The sequence below is a fragment of the Homarus americanus genome, unplaced genomic scaffold, assembly GCF_018991925.1.
Source record: "Homarus americanus isolate GMGI-L3 unplaced genomic scaffold, GMGI_Hamer_2.0 scaffold60559, whole genome shotgun sequence".
Taxonomy (NCBI): Eukaryota; Metazoa; Arthropoda; class Malacostraca; order Decapoda; family Nephropidae; genus Homarus; species Homarus americanus.
Genome location: NW_024752976.1, coordinates 272,458 through 293,696, shown reverse-complemented (window position 1 = coordinate 293,696; position 21,239 = coordinate 272,458). Strand labels below are relative to the sequence as shown.

Below are 21,239 nucleotides of genomic sequence, written 5' to 3'. Positions count from 1 at the left end.
GCTAAATTGACATTTCCGTTATGTTTGCTTGATTTACCGAACTATTTCACTAAATCGAGTGTGATTCCATTAAATTCCGCACCAAACACATCTCGCCTCACTTCGCGGTGTGGGGTTTGTTTCATTCACTCATTTTTTGTCCTGCCGCATCTGCGTGTTGTTCACTTGCCAACAGTGCGTAACAGAGACGTGACCGATTGCCCAAGCGGCTAACGAGCCGATCATTTGGTGAAGAGGATAAAACAAATGACCTAGGAAAACAAGAAATTCCAGTAAAAGTGGCAACTTGCCTTGTTTAAAGTGCTGTGTGGCATTTAAATCCTGGGCCGGTGCCGTATGCCACGCCTACTCCCTCCCAGTGTTGTTACAGTACTTCCGGTCGGTCTTACAGCCATGTACTGTATATAGAAGATAATTTTTTTTACGCAAAAAAAGAAATGAATGTAGCAGCATAGCAAATGAAACTAAAAATAGATTCATGAACTACACATACGGATGTTTTTTATTACAAGCGGAACGCTGCACACTCAAGGTCGGGGAGGTATTTTCCGTCACCCTCGGTTTATTTTTCCTTACATATTTACTGATAGTACAGTTTTACTAATATTTTCAACTCGTATTTTTGGGTAGATATACGTAACTTTCTTCATTTATTTTTACTCAGATACATGCACACACCATCCCACATACATACTGTGAAAAAGGTAAAAGAAATAGGTAATTGTCGTAAGGGCAAACTGTGTTATTCTTCCATTTGACTTTTATTTACTGATTTGGCAATACTGTATTGTACAGTACTTTTTTGTTTGTCTTATTTTTATATATTCCTCACATTTTATGGTATTGTATATATTATTTTAAGAAAATTATGGCTACAGGAGGAAAATACACACAAAAGTTTTTTTCCTAAATACTCACTGCTAAAATGGGGGGTGCGTCTTATATGGTGTTTTTTATATATCATTATTTATCGTTTTTATACGTTTAGTACACTCGCCGTAGGCTGAAGTAGATATTACTGTATCATGTGTCTGAGGTGTCTCCGTAGGTGTGTGCATATTAACGGATTAATCACGATTTAGCAAACTAGTTCACTACATCCAGCGAAAAATAATGGAAAAAATGCCTTCTGTTAAATTGACAGTTCATTATATCGGATTCCGTTAAATCGAGAGTATACTGGACACAGTATATCTTCAAGTGTTTTTTGAACAAGTATATTTATATGCACAGGTATGTCCACCAGTGCACACACACACACACACACACATGCATGCACACACATGCACGCACACACACTTTCACACATACATGCATGCGCGCACACACACACGCACACACACACATACTTAATTTACGAATTATATATATATATATATATAATATATATATATATAATATATATATATAATATATATATATATATATATATATATATATATATATATATATATATATATATATATATATATATATATATATATAGAGTATATGAATAATCTCTTAATTACTTATGTCTTAACACTATATTGTATTTGTTTATTTTGTTTGCTTTGTCATTCGTCATTTATTTTCACTGGAGACAGCCAGAGGATTCGCCAGGTGCCACAGGGACAATTTAGGTCTTTTCTTTTATCATTTAAGGAGATACTTGGTGGACCTTACCAGGGGTAGGATTGTACTGGACACGTTAATGTTTACTCTTAACACATCTGCATTTCCACTTAACACACTGCATTTCCACTTGACAGCTGTACTGTATACCCACTTAACACACTGCATTTCCACTTGGCAGCTGTATACCCACTTAACACACTGCATTTCCACTTGGCAGCTGTATACCCACTTAACACACTGCATTTCCCTTTGCACATGACTATTGCCACCTGACACATCAGCATTACTTCCTTCACTTGTTATATGCCACTAACCACTGTACTGTTATGGTTCGTTCACCTTAACCTTGTGAGGCTGAGTTATTGTAGGGTTGGATCACATACTCTTACTACCTTGTGAAGACGTGTTGGGATAAGATAGTGAAGGTTAAGTTCTTCTGTAAGAAAGACGAATTGGTATCTGCCCCACACTGCTGGGAGCCAGTGGTCGTGGATCAGTGACGAGGGCGGGTCCCTCAGTATGATAAGGGCCTCCAGTGGGCGTGGATCATTGAAGAGGGCGGGCCTCTCATTGCGGGTTTTTGCTTCACCCCCAAAATTTCTCCTGATTCAAGTGGCATCTTTGTGGCAGTGGCGATGAGCATGGGTCAGTGCCCTTGGATCCATCAGCGTCGATCGTTTCCCCAAAACAAGAGTCAAATGGCATCCTTGTGACGGGTGTAGTGAGCCTGGATCAGTGGTCTATATTGAGAATCCTCAGCTGGAATCAATGAGAAAGTTTGACACCTTCGTGGCAGGTGTGCTGAGCATGGATCAGTGGTCCACCTTGGATCCATCGTCGCAATGGATCATTCTCCCGCAGCAGGCGCGTAGACAGAGGGTCACTTGAGGTTGTTGAGGGCTGGGAGGGTGGCAGCGTAGAGGGCCACAGCGCGGTGGATGAACTCATACTGTTCCCCCGTCTGGACCATTCCGCCTCTGGGGGGTCAACACACCTGTTACTGCTTATCTCACACTCCCTCAACCCCTTGAGTACCTTGCCAACTCCCTGAGTACAATGAAATATTGCAATGAGTAACATTTTATCCTCTTGATTATTTTGCCAATTCCCTGAGTACAATGAATTATTGCAATGAGTATATCATAAACCCTTGAGTACTTTGTCAAATCCCTGAGTACAGTGTATTAACCCAGTAGTTAACTTATGTTAACCCATTGAGTTCGACTACTGTACCTTTTGAGTACAATATCTTGTTACTAGAGGGAATAAGGCCTCTTATTCAGACGCTTAAGTTGTCGTGTTCAAGGGCGTTAAATCACTGTACTCAAGAGGTTAAGTCATCGTGCTTATACGCTTATAGGGTTAAGGTGTCGTCTTAGTGGGTTAGGGTGTCGTCTTAATAGTAGTTAAGGTGTCGTCTTAAGGGGTTAGGGTGTCGTCTTAAGAGATGAGGTGTCGTATTTCAGGGTCAAGGTGTCGTACTTAAGAATTAAGGGTTAACTCATCGTACGGAAGGGCTTAAGGTGCTGTAATCACAGAGCTGATCACATGGGTATTAAACGATTGTGAGCCACAGTAGTACAGTATTTCTGACATAGTTGGCATGACATACGGTAATTAGCTCTTCAGTGCCATTAGATTAGGTTATTGAGTCACGTCTGGGAGGGACCATTGATATAATTATTTAATTCCCTTATAAGAATTGGTGAACATTAAACAACAGTATTTGGGGTGTTAAGTGTAACCTACAGTAACTAAGGCAGTACCTGTCCAGCCTCATCTGACAGACGATGCCGAGGATGTCGACACAGTCCTCCTCCTGTAGTTGGTTGATGGCGATGCTGATGGCGACAAAACAGCCGCTGCGACCAATACCCGCTGAGCAGTGGACCACCACGGGACCCTGGGCCACCCCATCCCCTGCCTGTATCAACAACAGCAGCAACACTTTACTGTCCACACACACCGACATACACTACTATCCCTTTAAACACTTGAAACAATTAAGTATCATCGAATCAGTTTCATAAAAAGGAATATCATTGAAACAATACTCGAGATATGCTTCATAACAGTCAGACAAAGTGTGTATATACAGACAATAGCTTAGCGATCTATGTTAGTGACCAAAGTTGATAATCGAAAGAGTTTGATGAAACTTGGGAATTCAGTACAAATAACAAAGCTCAAATTAAGGACAAGGTTCAAGAAATGATCTTAGAAATAACTTACCTTTCTGACGTTTTCTACCTGGAGCGCCATGGCCAGCAGCTGGTCAGCCTCAGCGGGGGCCTTGTGGTCTGGCCAAGCGGTGTACCAGAAGTGTAGAGTCTCGTGTCCTTCCTCCCCACGCTTATGTGAACAACAAGTCTTAGTCACACCACACGGTACTCTCTAGCTTAACCCTTCCTTCCATCCTCAAGCTTAATCCTCCCCCCTTCCTTCCATCCTCCAGCTTAATCCTCCCTCTCTTCCTTCCATCCTCCAGCTAAATCCTCCCTCTCTTCCTTCCATCCTCCAGCTTAATCCTTCCTCTCTTCCTTCCATCCTCCAGCTTAATCCTCCCTCTCTTCCTTCCATCCTCCAGCTTAATCCTCCCTCTCTTCCTTCCATCCTCCAGCTTAATCCTCCCTCTCTTCCTTCCATCCTCCAGCTTAATCCTCCCTCTCTTCCTTCCATCCTCCAGCTTAATCCTCCCTCTCTTCCTTCCATCCTCCAGCTTAATCCTCCCTCTCTTCCTTCCATCCTCCAGCTTAATCCTCCCTCTCTTCCTTCCATCCTCCAGTTTAATCCTTCCTCTCTTCCTTCCATCCTCCAGCTTAACCCTCTCTTCCTCACTACCCACCTGTAGAAGTAATCTCCTGATGGTGTAGCCACTCTTTTGTATCACTTGCTTCACTGTGACAGTGATGTCACCGTACGTGGCCGTGTGAACGGGTACGTAGGGCTCGCACTTCACCCTCTGCTTCTCCTTCAGTCTGGTGATCATGACCAGGGCGGGGGCTCGCTCTTGCATCACCAGCTGCCACAGGTCCACCACGGTGTGAGCCAGTGGACCCTGAGTCACGATGTACGCTCGTTCCTCTCCGTCATATCCCTGGCGAGAGACAAATTACACCTTTATACTTAATTCACCTGATACACTTAATACACCTGATACACTTAATACACCTGATACACTTAATACACCTGATACACTTAATACACCTGATACACTTAATACACCTGATACACTTAATACACTTGGTACCGTTTATATAGTCCCATCTCAATAACAATATCGAGGTTGTGGGAGAGAGGTTCTTACCCTGACGAAGTTAGCGTTGATGTACTCGCTCGTGGGGTCACCTGTGTGCAGGTGGACGCGGCTGCCCTCGTTAGGTAGCACTGTTCGATATCTGTTCTTGCACGCTGACCCGGGCACGTCACACCTGAGGGGGGGGAGGGGTAAGGAAGAAACACGGAAGGGGAAGGAGATGAAGGGAAAGAAAAATTAAACAAAGAAAGAGTGAGAAAATGAGAATGAAGGAGTGGAGGGGAGGAAGGGAGAAAGATGTATAAAGACATGAAACCAATATAGTTGTGATTCCTTTGTATGGTCTGTTTGTTGCAGTTACAGGTACTTATAATAATTATGATCCCTGAAAAACAAAACAAAAAGAGTCATTGGACTTACTTGTCGGGGTGGTTGAGGGGAACCTCCCAGAACTCAGTGTGGAGGGTCCTCACCTCCTTGAGACACTGTCGCAGCTGTCGACGACTCATTCTATTCCCCGCCGTCATCAAGAACTCTTCCGGGGTGCTGCACACAAACACGGCACAGATAACATCTTTAATGCAACCCAATCATTCGATATTTGAATGCACTTAAATCTATGGGACACTATTGGAGATAAGCTTATATCCTTTAGTTTGGGGCAGCCTTAGGTAAATCGACTTACTCTTGTTTATACGCCTGTACTGTCGACATACTGTACATGATGAACCGGTGTGGATTTATATGATTTTACTGAATCTGTTTATCTCTACACAGTATATCTATGTAAGTACAATAGTATTCATTTGGATAGCTTTAATCCTGACGTTTTGTCCTTTGATAACGTCCTTCGTAACGAAACGTCACGAGCAAAGTTATCTCTTTGACCCTTTGTTTCTGTTGCCACAATACAACCACTGTCTGTCTGTCTGTCTGTCTGTCAACTCGCACGTTGCATATTTCTGTCAACTGTAGATGTACAGTAGGAACTCGTTCGTCTGGCTCATAAACTAAAGTATCATACCACTAAAATACATCAGAAATCTTACTGAATGTATGTATGTATATACAGTACAGTGTACAGTCCAAGAAGGAGGATACAGTACTGTAGTCTACTTCCGAATCTCTGAAAATCCAGAGCCCAAGTTTTCTTTTTTTCTAGATTCTCTCCCCAAAACAACTCGTAATATATATAAATCTAGGAAGATATTCTGTATTATAATCAGTACACATAATATAGTTTGCCCAAATTCGTTTTATTTGAAAAATAGCCCAAAGAATAAAATGAGTTACGTATTCCGGTTATATGTAACTTATGTAGTAGACTCCACTGTTATGTTATACGTGAGGCAGTTGTTCATCCTCTGTCGTGAACTGCTGGTAAAACATCTGTCATGGAAACTTGTTTGGTTGTCGCTACTACTCACATTGTAATAATCTACTGCACCAACCAGGAATTTCCCAGAATTTCTTGTCCTACCATGACGGTACTGTACTGTATATACTGTACTGTACTGTATATACTGTACTGTACTGTACTGTATATACTGTACTGTACTGTATATACTGTACTGTACTGTATATACTGTACTGTACTGTATATACTGTACTGTACTGTACTGTATATACTGTACTGTACTGTACTGTATATACTGTACTGTACTGTACTGTATATACTGTACTGTACTCTGCGATTTATGGGAAGTACAAGTCTATCTCTTTGATCTACTCACGACTGTTGGTCTCCCAAGTCATACCACATGATTATTATACTGTAAGTCATGATTACTAAGTTTTCGAGAAGTACAGCACAATATTGAAGGTGAAGTTAGAAGTTATGTTAACTGCAGCGATATAACTCAAGTGTAGATGTTACTACTGCTGTCTGGTATGGAAAGTTAATCTAGGTTAATACTGACGTTAATGGGTTTAAGTGAACAGTCAATGTTACAGTTTGTCTTATTATCTACATAGCTAAGCTGTCTGGAATCTACCTTGGTTTATTTTATATTGTGTCGAGTCACTTGAGTTGTTACCAATCCAAACTCTACTTGGTTTATCTTAGCAAGTGACTTGACTAGTGCTTATTCAGGAAGTCAGTTTCTACCGTTTTCATCCCACGTCTGTTCTGTTTGGAGACAATTACAATAATTGTCACTCCTGTTCTATCGGTGATCATTGTCTTTGATTCTTGAATATTGTTAAAACTACATTTTGTTTGGAACTTTTTGTTATAATTAAATTTTTATTTAGACGTAAGATATCCTTCTCCCAACCATTTAATGATGAGATTTATTTTGCGAGATATTCAATACAGTATTGGTCTCTAACTCTGACTACCTTTCAACTTACTAAGTATTTATTCTTAGATTTTCCTTCTCAAGTCACTCATTTAGATTAAGGGGAAACCCTTTAGACTAAGCCGCTGAGGCAGGGGTGGGCAATTATTTTTGATGGAGGGCCACTTCATGAATGGTGGCACACTGCGCGGGCCACAGGTTAACAGCGACGAGCCAGTATTGCTGCTATGTCCACCCAACTTCCAAAATTGTCCTTTCTGTAATTAATAAGAATTTTTTTTTCTGATTGCCAAATGCAGTGGCGGGCCACAGAAATAATTTGGCGGGCCAAATGTGGCCCGCGGGCCGCACTTTGCCCACCCCTGCGCTGAGGGGATACGGACAAAATCCCCACCGGACAAAAGCCCCACCGGACAAAATCCTCACCCCTACCGGACAAAAACCTCACATAGTAAAAAAATAAAACGGAATTTGTTTAAAGTTTTCAATAATTTTCTTACAAATCCACTTTGATATTAGATCTTACCATTACTGTCCTCACTTGTTGAGACCTCAGGGGACCCGTGACCTCACACTCTCTGGTCTCTCAGGTCTGTTTAATGACGTGTGGGACCATGAGACGAACTGTATAAAAGCCTTGTTCACTTGTGCACTAATTCAGTTTTCCTTAAGCAGTCTTTGAATACAGTCGGAAGCTAGATATCTCGTTTCTATTTTTCATACAAATTTCATTTAACGTTAGGTTAGGTTAGGGTCCAGTAGAGATGGAGTTTTTGTCCGGTCGAGGTGGAGTTTTTGTCCTAGGGGTTTTTGTCCGGCAGGGATTTAGTCCTGGGGTTTTTGTCCTAGGGGATTTTGTCCGGTAGAGATTTTGTCCTGGGGTTTTTGTCCTAGGGGATTTTGTCATGGACCCCACGTTGAGATATGCAATCTGAAGAAACTAGGAATACTGTAGGTGAGACGTCGAAGTGGAAAATGGTGATTGATATTAAAGAATTGAATATATAAGATTTATAACAGCATATACAGTAAAATAGAAATGTGACCAGTAACCTCCGGTTGTAGTGCCATTTGGTCTAGAATACAGGGCAGGTGATGGGGAGCATCATACCAGTGTCTGGGTGGCGACGTAACTTCAGGAGGCGGACAGTTAGGCGCCAACTCTAGGGTGAGGCTTGTGTTGGAACCCCTCCGCTCCAGCAGACCCTTCGCCTGCAACGCAACGAGCAAATTCTTTTAAAACGAACAATTGCATTATATTATCAAGTTCCTGAAACTGGTTTAAGTATAAGAGAGCTATAAAAATCTGAACTTATCGTTAGTTCTGTGAAAATAAACTTTAAACATACTTTTGGGGATATCATGGACAGTACCTGCACGGTTAATGTACAGTACAGTACGGTACAGTACGGTCGGTATACATCAGTACTGTAGTGGTGTGAACATCTTCCACCATGTGAAAAGATAATCCACACCAATCATGTTTTAAGACCTCGAATCTGATTGGCTTACTTCTCGAACTTTGTTCCTGATAGATTCTCTCGCACCTTCACCTTTAAGATTACATCACACCTTCTTTCTGATTGGCTCAGTCTCGTTCCGTCTTCCTGATTGGTTTAATGAGACCATGGTTGACTCTTACCTTAAGACCTTGATTTTAATGGGTACTAAATTATCCTGATTGGGAAGCATAGAGTCATACCTTGAACATGATGGGCACTTAGTCATACCTTGAACATGATGGGCACTTAGTCATGCCTTGAACCTGATGGGCACGTAGTCATACCTTGAACCTGATGGGCACTTAGTCACACCTTAAACCTGATGGGCACTTAGTCATACCTTGAACCTAATGGGCACTTGGTCATGCCTTGAACCTGATGGGCACTTGGTCATGCCTTGAACCTGATGGGCACTTAATCATACCTAGATCCTAATGGGCACTTAGTCACACCTTAAACCTGATGGGCACTTAATCATACCTAGATCCTAATGGGCACTTATAATCGTATTTACCTTGATCCTGATGGGCTCGGCTTGGAGGTGTGTGAGGGGATGGAGGTGGTGGGGGGTTAGCGAGGGGGCAGTACTGGTGGGGGCAGGGGTAGGCGGGTGAACAGTAGGTGACCTGACGGGCCAGTCTGTCTCACCCTTCACTCTGTCTCGCCACTGTACGCGGAGAGCCACCATCACCTGTACAGTACATTACACTTTTATTTACTATACTTGGTTGTTTACATTTTTACATATGTTATTACTTGAATTAAAAAAAATATTGCCTACAGTACATACCGAAAATATATATATATTTTTTTTTAATTTTATGAAATATTCTTGAATAATATTTCGCATATTTTATATACTGTGCTTATTTACAATTTACACTTTTTTCATAATATTTATTTATACAAAATTTACATATTCTTTTACACCTTTACCCTTTTTTCCATTTATATATTCTATGTAATTTTGGGCATGTTTTACTTGTCTATAAACAGCGATCATTATTATTCGCAACTTTTTCATACACTTTATTTTGTTGACATCGTTATACATATTAAACATTTTTTTACTGTTCTTACAATAAAAAATAATATAAATTTATATAATATAGATTTATAATTTTCTGATTTATATTTGTACAGTACATATATAATTTACGCGCTTTATTTTGTTTGTCTGGCTACAGTTTACACTGGTATGTTGGCAACTGTTGGTGTTGTTAAGATCTACAGTATGCTTGATGTATTGATGTATATTGAGCAGCAGGCAGTAGGCAGCTATCAAACAGGGAGGTACTACCGCCGGGAAAGATATTGGAAGTGTAATGTATTATCTAATGGTAGACCCTGCTGTCATAATGGCATCACAAAAATTGTGACCAAGTCCCAGGTTGCTGATCTGATTTTCTGCTTCATTTACACACAATTGCAGGGTCTCAATTGTTTCTCTTACTATTGACAACACAACATACACACACACACACACACACACACACATATATATATATATATATATATATATATATATATATATATATATATATATATATATATATATATATATATATATATATATATATATATATATATCGTTCCATTCTCTTGATCTTATTTTTTATTTATGGTTCTTTATTATTATTGCTTATTATTATTATTATTATTATTATTATTATTATTATTATTATTATTATTATTATTATTACATCTTCGCCCCCAAGGCCCCGATGTGGGTCAGTAACCTGTGCCCGGGTGGGCTAATCCCAGTTAAAAAATAAATAAATAAATAATACATGCAAGATGACTTCTACCTGTGTGTGTGTGTTACTTACGTAATATGTGTATTTACGTTTGTCGTATATATGTGTGTGTGTGTAAACGTACATAATAGATGTGTGATAGAGGAAACAACATAATAACGCTACTTACCACAACCAGGATGATGAGCAGCATGACTGAGCCCAACACAGCGGTGGTGGTAACGTGGGGGTGGTCTGGTCCCTTCCCCTCCCCCACTCTCGGGAGTACCTGCTGTGGCCCGTCCTTACTGCTGCTGTTGTTGTTACCCCTCCTCTTGTTGCTGTTGTTGTTCACATCCACTGGCACTTCTTTGTTAGGCTCCTGTTTAGCTGTAGGAGCTCCGGGGTCAACGGCGTCGGGGTTATTTATTGATTTATCCTGCGAACTTTCGTCCACTTGGTTCATCATCTTCAGAAGGGAGTCGAATCTCCCAGGCTGTCTGGGGTGTAGGTTGCCGGGCGCGGAGGGTGTTGTGCTGAGGAGAGCTATGGGCACGGCGGGGAAGTCTTGGACGTAGCCAGCCGTGTCGCGCGACGGCTGGAGTGACTTTTGCACCCTCACCATCCCGCTGAGCGAGTCGTTCTGCACCACGAGGTTGGCACTGGCGGGAGGCTTGTGGTCCTCGCTTCCACTGGAGCCGTATAGAAACGTCTCTGGATCCTCTCCGTCTTTTTTCTCGATGGGTCGTTCCCGATAGTGCTGGGAGGTGACGGGTCGTCCCTGCTGCCCCTGTGGCGTGATGACCCTGGGGATGTACGTGTCCCCGCGGGCGGAGAGGACTGGCATGGGAACGCCTGGCCACCAAACACGCCTAGGGAGATCTACCACCCCAGAAGAAACCACCCGCCGGCCACCTCCCCGGTTATACTTCTTACTAGGGCTGCCGTAGGTGCTGCTCTCCGTGTACGAGTACTCGTAAATATTAACCTCGCTCTGGTAGGATTGATCTAACCCGTAGTCCAGCTGAGGGGAAGCCTTGACCTCCATGCTGTGTTGCGGGTAGCCGCTGTAGGTGTACTGGTGACGCTGAGTATAGCGGTCATCAGGGCGAGACAGAAAGTGTATTGGGCGGGACAAGGTACGGAGGCCGCCCCGCTGATACTGTTCTCCACTCTCAGGCGCCAGACCCTGCTGCCCACTGGCCCAGCTAGACGTGGGACTGTACACCGGTTTGCTGCCTGTAAGACAAAACAGTTACTGGAGCACTGTCACTCATTGTTTACTGAACAAGAAGTGACAGCCAGACCAACCAATACGTGTCCATTCCAGCATCTACTTCCCTTTCTCTCTCACTGTCTCTCTCTCACATACTTTTAATCAGTATATCAACATGTCCAGGTATATTACTGGTCAAACACGACGCCAACACGACTCACCTGCTCTGGCCACGACACACAGGCCCACAACGACCGCCAGCAGTCGTTTCCCTAGTGCTAGCTTCTTCATCCCGGCCTCCAAAGGTCCTATGGATCTAGGATGGCGCTTAGAGGTCCCTGGTGGAGCAGCCATCGGGCACCACTAACCACGCCATGCTGAGGAGCTCCGATCCTATGCCTGGCGTCAAAGCCGTTTTCTCTAGATCACAGTTTCCACTTGTAACATGCTAACAATATCCCAGGTCTTCACCAGTCTTTATATTACATACTGTAGTTGTCGTGATCTTTCTGTCTAGTTTACTGGGGGAAATATGGTTACATTTGACAGAATTTCTGAGCAAATTTTAAAGACCTTCCTTTGTCAGTAATTTTGTCAGTAAAAACAATATTGCGTCTTATTTTGAATGACATTGACAGCCCTCACTGACAGATGACAGACCTCACTGACAGATGACAGCCCTCACTGACAGATGACAGCCCTCACTGACAGATGACAGTCTATACTGACAGATGACAGCCCTCACTAACAGATGACAGACCTCACTGACAGATGACAGACCTTACTGACAGATGACAGCCCTCACTGACAGATGACAGCCCACACTGACAGATGACAGCCCACACTGACAGATGACAGACCTCACTGACTGATGACAGACAGCCGCACTGACAGATGACAGCCCTCACTGACAGATGACAGACCTCACTGACAGATGACAGTCCATACTGACAGATGACAACCCTCACCGACAGATGACAGCCCTCACTGACAGATGACAGTCCACACTGGCAGATGACAGCCCTCACTGTCAGATGACAGCCCTCACTGATAGATGACAGCCATCACTGACAGATGACAGCCCTCACTGACAGATGACAGTCTCGTTGACAAATGACAGCCCTCACTGACAGATTTCAGCCCTCACTGACAGATGACAGCCCTCACTGACAGATGACAGTCCATACTGACAGAGGACAACCCTCACTGACAGATGACAGCCCTCACTGACAGATGACAGCCCTCAATGACAGATGACAGTCCACACTGACAGATGACAACCCTCACTGACAGATGACAACCCTCACTGACAGATGACAACCATCATCGACAGATGACAGCTCACTCACTGACACATGACAGCCCTCACTGACACATGACAGCCCTCACCGACAGATGACAACTCTCACTGACAGATGACAGCCCTCACTGACAAATACCAGCCCTCACTGACAGATGACAGCCCCCACTGACAGATGACATTCTTCACTGACAGATGACAGCCCTCACCGACAGATGACAACTCTCACTGACAGATGACATCCCTCACTGACAAATGACAGTCCACACTGACAGATGACAGCCCTCATTGACAGATGACTGCCCTCAATGGCAGATGACAGCTCGCATTGATAAATGACAGCCCTCACTGATAAATTACATCTCTCATTGTCCGATGACAGCCCTCACTGACAATGACAGTCAGTCAAAGCTCACATTTAATAGCAGTCTTTGGTAAGTCATTGCCGAGGGGAATGGCCATATTTTTTCTTTCCCCGACCAGAGTTCTCTGTCCTCGTCAACACACGTCTATCTCACTCTGACCAGTTCTCTGTCCTCGTCGTCAACACACGTCTATCTCACTCTGACCAGTTCTCTGTCCTCGTCAACACACGTCTATCTCACTCTGACCAGTTCTCTGTCCTCGTCGTCAACACACGTCTATCTCACTCTGACCAGTATGGCACCGAAATTATGCGTGGCAGTAGAAACCAGCTGGTAGTACCAACATGTCTGCCCTCCGCCACTGGGATACACTTCCTTGAACACCTCTGTCACCTCCTCTGTGCTCATCACACTAATCTTGATTTATATCAGTTAAATTATGAAAAGACAGCTCGTGTTTTGTCGAGATAATGTTGTTAGGTCGTTGAACGAGATCCAGACTGAGTGCAGGTACGCTATCGTTTGAAGAAATACATTTAGGATTTGATTACACTTTTTTAACAGATGTAGAACAGGTGGGCAGATGTGACAGGCAGGTTTGTGGTGATGAACACCCATGTGACTCACTTGAAGTACATATTAACATCCCGGGACCAGGAGATACTGTCTGCCACGCGCGCACACACCAACGTCGTGATCAATACTGAGGTCCTCCTGCCTCTCTCTCTCTCTCTCTCTCTCTCTCTCTCTCTCTCTCTCTCTCTCTCTCTCTCTCTCTCACACACCCTGCCCCTCTCTCTCACACCCTGCCTCTCTCACACCCTGCCCTTTCTCACACCCACCTCTCCTATCTCCACCCCTGCCTCTCCACACCTGCCTCTCCACCCTGCCTCTCTCACACCTGCCTCACACACCCTGCCTCTCTCACCCTGCCTCTCACACCTGCCTCCATCACCTACCTCTCTACACCCTGCCTCACACACCTGCCTCACACCCCTCTCCCACACACCCCTGCCTCTCCCACCCCTGCCTCCCACACACCCCTGCCTCTACACCTACCTCTCCCACACACCTACCTCTCCCCACACACACCCTGCCTCTCTCTCTCCCACCCTGCCCTCTCCTCCACACCCTGCCTCTCCCTCACCTGCCTCCACCCTGCCTCCCCACCCTGCCTCCCACACCTGCCTCCTCACCTCCTCACACACCCTGCCTCCCACACACCTGCCTGCCCTCACACCCTGCCTCACACACCCTGCCTCTCACACCCTGCCTCACACACCCTGCCTCTCACACCCTGCCTCACACACCCTGCCTCTCACACACCCTGTATATATAGAATCCTAGCTTAATGTCTCAATCTGGTCCCGATCGCATAGTGTTGTGACTAGACCTGTCGCCCTCTGTGGTGTAACATAATGATATAATAATCTTTGCACTACGGTATGAATAAATATAAAAGTAAATAACAAAGTAAAACAGATCAAGAGTTAGGTACAATGTGTCTGTACTGTAGCCTCCTGCTATGGGCTGTGTATAAAGAGAGAGATGGATAGATAGATAGATAGATCGATAGATACTGTAGATAGATAGATAGATCGATAGATAGATATAGAGATAATTAAATAGATAGATAGATAGATAGATAGATACTGTAGATAGATAGATAATTAGATAGATAGATAGATAGATAGATACTGTAGATAGATAGATAGATAGATAGATATAGATAGATATAGATAATTAGATAGATAGATAGATAGGTAGATAGATAGATAATTAGAAAGATAGATAGATAGATAGATAGATACTGTATATAGATAGATAGATAAATAGATAGATAGATACTGTAGATAGATAGATACATATTTTTACGGGGATTAGCCCCCCCCGGCACAGGTCATCGACCCACTACGGGGCCGGAGGGCGGGGGGGAGGGATAAGAGTAAAGAGAAATTAAAAAGAGAAAAGAAAAAGACTACTGTACAGTATTTTAATCTACACCACGAAGATGCCGGAAAGCCAGCTTTTTGAAGTGAGACAATGTAAGAGTATGGAAACACAGAAGGCAGAGCATTCCACAGTTTGGCTGTGTGAGGAAAGAAGGATGTACTATAACGGGTTATTCTAGTGTGACCAACACCCACACAGAAAAGGTGGGTACTGTGGGCAAGACGAGTGTTACGAGCCCACGGCCTTGCCGGCGGTACACAGGATGCCAAATCCACCGAACATTGTCCGTAAAATTAAAGTACCTGTAAAAGAGAGATAATGAAGCAACATTGCGGCGAAAAGAAAGGGAAGAGAGATTATCAACTAAAGGAGGTGAATCAATAAAACGAAATGCGTTTGATTCCATCCTGTCTAACAGTTGGACAGAAGAGCCACCCAAGATATGAGAACAGTAATCCAAGTTAGGACGAATGAATCCCTTATAAACTTAAAGCAATGCTCAGGAGTGAAATAGCTACGGCATCTGTACAGCATTCCCAGCTTTCGGGAGGCAGCTTTAGCAATGTTGTGGATGCGTGACTTCCATGGCATATTAGAGGAAATGGTGAGGCCTAGCTTATTTATTATAAAAGATCAATCATACTGGGAAAAGTATCTCCAGTGAACAAAATACAAATATACTATTACTAAAATGGCTAACACTTTTTTTAGTTGTCTCCTTATTCGAATTAATTGAAGCTAACTTATGCAAACTATGATTAAGAATATTATTTGTGATTTAGAATTTATTAAATATAGTTAGGTTTATTGTGCTTGGTCTGTAGATAGAAAAATTAATCTTATCCGGTGAGATAACATTTACTATTTTTTAAGCAATAGAATATTAATACACCTAACCTATTCTAGGATGAAATAAAAGTAGATTATGTAATTAAAACCACAATAAAATCAATAAGGATTTGTTTTATTAGAGAGAGAAAAAATAAGCCATGGAAAGTGTTCATGATAATAGAGACGTTTAGCGGATGTGAAAGAGCGACTTGTTATGTGGAAGGAGGTGACCCCACGACTACCATATTTAGAGGCGATTTTCGTGAGTTGTGGACTATTTAACCACTAATTACTACCTAGAATAAAAAGGTAAGAGTATAAGGAGTTAATATATATGAGGACAAGGTTAGGATATAGGGTTAATGAGGTTAAATAAGGTGAGGGTATGTTTTTTTGTTTTTGTTTTTCGTTTAGGGTGAGGGATTAGCCCACCCGACCACTGACCCACACCTGGGCCTGGGGGCGAGGGGTGATGATGATGATGATGATGATGATGATGATGATGATGATGATGATGATAATGATAATGATGATGATGATGATGAATACAAAAAAGAAAAAGAGATCACTTGATTTTTTTCTAATTTTTGTATTTGTTTAAGGTTCTTTATTATTATTATTATTATTATTATTATTATTATTATTATTATTATTATTATTAGTATTATTATTATTATTATTATTATTATTATTATTAGTAGTAGTAGTAGTATTATTACTAGTAGTAATGTTATTACTATTATCATTATTATTTTAATGTCTGTACAATTATTTGGTATTGACAAACTAATGAGCATTAGCTATTGGCTTGTAATTAGCTGATATATTTAGAGAGAGGTACAGCCCAGAGAGCTAGTCTCACGACACGACTTTAGGGCATCGTGTCGGGCTGTGAACTGGGCTGAACTCTCTTGAGTCTGGTGACTGGACAGTAATCACACTTCAACAGGTAATTAACTAAACAGCCTACCACACACTGAGGGTTGAGTCTGTAGTTTAATGGGCTGTACACCCTAGGAGGTGTGGCAGAACAAATGTTTATAGGCTGTACACCCAAGGAGGTGTGACAGAAGAAATGTTTATGGGCTGTACACCCTAGGAGGTGTGGCAGAACAAATGTTTATAGGCTGTACACCCAAGGAGGTGTGGCAGAACACATGTTTATGGGCTGTACACCCTAGGAGGTGTGACAGAAGAAATGTTTATGGGCTGTACACCCTAGGAGGTGTGGCAGAACAAATGTTTATAGGCTGTACACCCAAGGAGGTGTGACAGAAGAAATGTTTATGGGCTGTACACCCTAGGAGGTGTGACAGAACAAATGTTTATAGGCTGTACACCCAAGGAGGTGTGGCAGAACAAATGTTTATGGGCTGTACACCCTAGAAGGTGTGACAGAACAAATGTTTATGGGTTCTACACCCTAGGAGGTGTGACAGAACAAATCCTTATGTAGCTGTATGCTCAATAGTCTGGGTGATAGAATATATACAGTATAATGAATATATGCCCTTAGCTCATATTTATATAATATTAATGTGAGAGGCTAATACAATATACTGAACTGTATACCTATACAGTATTGTCTATATACATGGTGAACTGTATACCTGTATTGGCTATATACATGCTGAACTGTATACCTACATTGTCTATATGCAGGTTGAACCAATTGTAAACTTATATGATAAGTTTACATAATAAATATATATCTATCTATCTAAAGTGGTCTAGTGTATGTAAATATTTTGATCTTTTCCCTGATAATGTTGTTTCATCACAGGTGTTACTCTGTTGTAGTGTGAGCCAGTGTGAGGTGGAGGTCAATATTAAACTGAGGTGTTTAGCTGTGGCTCTGGAAGATTGACAATTTGTCTTATTTTAATTATAAACCATGAACACCTTTATATCTCACTGTTTATCCAGGTATAATTTGGCTAAATTTATCTTAAATTTACCTGGACTTAGAATGCCATCACAATATGATTTGAAATTAAAGAACAAAATTATATCCTTTTGTGTTTTTAAGGACTTTAGAATTAATAAGATTTAGTGAGACTGTTGAACCATTCAGGTACTTTACATATATTTACCATTTAGGTTAAACTAAACTGTAAATACATTTTATTATTCGTTAAGGAATTCTATCTCATTAGTTCGGTGTCATTTAATGTTGTCGTAAAATCTGTTGAGTGACTTAAGCGGCAGTTATTCTGTTATAGCCATGGCAGTTAATGTTGTTTTAGGAGATACAGTTTATAATGTTGTGATCTCCGTTAAAACAAACTATTTTTATTGTCCAAATTTTTCGCGCTGGGTAAGGAAGTTGTGCGTGGTGGGAAAGGCTTTGGAATAAGGAATACTGAAGGTGAAAGAACACTTGAGTTTGGGGATGGTATGTAACATGTGTTTAAGAATAGGGCAAGTAGGCTGACCATGTAGGCCTAAGGCAGGTGGCACAGAAACCCAGATTGGCTACATTTTGGTCAGGAAATTAGAACAGGTTGCTTGTGTGTGTTACTTAAAGATGGAGGGAGAGGAAGAAGGTGGATGTTCCAAGAAGGAGAGTGTTGGAATTGTGAAGGAACTGAATGTAAAGGAAGCATTTTCTTGTGAGTTGAGAGGCCATAATAAAAGATGTTCCGTTGAGTGTGGTTGATGGCGGGAATGATGAAGTGGAAAGAGAGATAAAAAGAGAAAAGAAGATTATGTGAGATGTGGAAGATGGTTGACAACAGAGAGAAGTACAGTACCTGGAGGCTAAACTGAGATGGTTCAGGAGAGAAAGGAGGAAACTAACTGGGTCAAGAGATACACGAATGAATGTGGAGTGGAGGGGAGTTAGAGGTAGGCAAAGAATGACATGAGGATAGGTTGTAAAGAAATGTCGGTGCTACTATAGTACCTGAGTATGTTTGTTGGTTGGAATGATGAGGAACAATCTGAACAGAAAACAAATGAATACAGTAATTGAACACAAAAAATTTAGGAATTGTCGAGTAATATCAAAATATTCGGAACTCGGTTAATTCGTATTTTCAGTAATTCGAGTGATGCAGAGTGTCTTTTTGTCAAATCAATGAGGGTATAGTGCCGTTTGTGGTGCACCGAATTACTGAAAATACAAATTAACCGAGTTCCGAATATTTTGACATTATTCGACACTTTCTCAATCTTTTCGTTTTCTGTTCAGATTGTTCCTCATTATTCCAACCAACAAACATACTCAGTTACCATGCCTTGACTGCCACACAAAATAATCTTATTTATAATTACTGTGCAAACAAATATTTTTTAAGTGCACAAACAGTAATAATAAAGTAAATAATACAGTAATAAATAAATGTAAGACTTACTGTACATTGTGAGGTGAACTGATAATATGTGGATGATATTCAGAAAGTGTAATAGTATTGAGGATCAGGTCTGGGGTCCACTGCTGTCATCAAGAAGATTAATCCCCAACCTACCTAACTCAGGAGACCGTTCCTTTGTTCTATGTGTTTCTCCCTTGTTTTGTTGTGTTAGTTGGCAGAAGAGGGACCTATTGTGTGTTTTATCCCAGCTGAGAAGAGATACGTAATTTGTGTATTATTGTGGGTAAAAATAAGTATATATTAAATGCGTCCTCCGAAAGCGTCAATTTGCCACCAGAGTTTAACAGTTAATTCTTGTATAATATTTCTGATAAACTTCCTACGTGTTTATGTTTGATATAATTAATGTATGAATCTTTAAATAATTTAGCTAAATGTCTTTCTCGTCAGAAATGGTCATTATGAATAAACTCATTTAGAAATAGCTACATCATTACTTCAGGAGGAAATCGGACAGATTTGCAACAGCCAATCAGGTGTAACTCTTGAGGAGGGGGCGGGGCATCTCTTCTCATCTGATAAAAAATGCACTATAGTCAAATCAGCTCCAAAATTTCATCTTATATTTCTCCAATGAGGGTTTTTACTTCATTTACTAGTGTGGCCGTTACACTTATGGAATATCATCTACGATCTCACCTCTCATTATTTATTACTGTATTATTTACTTTATTATTGTAAGTACATTTTATAACTATTTATATTTGCACAATAATTATAAATATAATATTGTATATGACAGCCAAGGCAACTTTTTGAACCACTCAGTTATTTCATATTCATTCCAAATTCAAATAGTTTAATTAATTTTTTGAGAAACATACGAGTTAAACCGAAGTACGAATTACAGCGATCCTATTCAATGAAAGTCCAAAAATTCATCATTTAAAATATTCTAAGTCCAAAAATTATTATAAGTCCAAAAATTAATCGTTAAAAATATTCTGAGTCCTAAAATTCATCATTTAAAATATTCTAAGTCCAAAAATTCATTGTTCAAAATATTCTATGTCCAAAAATTCACCTTTTAAAATATTCTTAATCCAAAAATTTATCTTTAAAAATATTCTAAGTCTAAAAATTCATCGTTTAAAATATTCTAAGTCCAAAAATTCAGCTTTAAAAATATTCTAAGTCCAAAAATTCATCGTTTAAAGTATTCTAAGTCCAAAATTTATTCTAAGTCCAAAAATTCATTGTTTAAAAATATTCTAAGTCCAAAAATGGCCAAAATTATTCCTGAGCAAATTTTGAGTAATAATAAATTTTTGTGTGGTTTTAGAAGTAAAACATTTGTGCCATTCTTACGAGCTCCAGCTTGGCATCTGTGTATTATAAGGCATAACGGACTACCTGGACGTGGGGAGAGTAACTCACTGGGCCCCTACTGAGTTACTCTTCCCACGGCCAGGTAGTCCGTTATGCTTGTATTTTTTTATATTATTGGTGAATGATAATTTGAAGGCCTTTCTCCGGAGACTCTTCCGATTATCCTTTACCAAATTTTTTCAACGTTAGTCCTGGCAATGGCAAACTCAAAAAACACTTAAGGGTAAAAAAAGGACAAATTTTGGGCCATTTTTCGCTCAAATTTTGCTATTTTTAGCTATTTTTTTCATATTTTTAGCTATTTTTCCGTATTTTTAGCTATTTTTCTGTATTTTAAGCTTTTTTTTTCAGGTTAAGTTTTTTTAGTTATTTTTTTATGTATTTATATATTTATTTTTATATATTTTCTTTATATTTTTTTATTTATATATTTATTTTTATTTTTATATATTTTATT

At 40.9% G+C, this 21,239-nt stretch overlaps 1 protein-coding gene across 1 annotated transcript; it reads right to left on the bottom strand.

Moving 5' to 3' along the window:
• Window positions 1-1,489: 1,489 nt before the first annotated feature.
• LOC121855232 lies at window positions 1,490-13,991 on the bottom strand. Its single transcript, XM_042350112.1, has 11 exons — window positions 13,920-13,991; window positions 11,849-12,148; window positions 10,602-11,650; window positions 9,190-9,366; window positions 8,285-8,385; window positions 5,294-5,419; window positions 4,925-5,048; window positions 4,463-4,714; window positions 3,850-3,969; window positions 3,384-3,541; window positions 1,490-2,594 (listed from the first exon to the last, which is right to left on the bottom strand). Exons 2-11 carry the CDS (start codon window positions 11,979-11,981, stop codon window positions 2,498-2,500), a joined length of 2,337 nt encoding a protein of 778 aa, XP_042206046.1. The 5' UTR covers window positions 11,982-12,148; window positions 13,920-13,991; the 3' UTR covers window positions 1,490-2,497.
• Window positions 13,992-21,239: the final 7,248 nt, after the last annotated feature.

Coding starts and splice junctions, on each gene's coding strand:
- LOC121855232 (XM_042350112.1), bottom strand. CDS start 11,981: ATGGCTGCTCCACCAGGGACCTCTAAGCGCCATCCTAGATCCATAGGA. Junction 11,651..11,848: donor GTGTGTCGTGGCCAGAGCAG/GTGAGTCGTGTT, acceptor TTTGTCTTACAG/GCAGCAAACCGGTGTACAGT. Junction 2,595..3,383: donor TGTCAGATGAGGCTGGACAG/GTACTGCCTTAG, acceptor TTGACCCCCCAG/AGGCGGAATGGTCCAGACGG.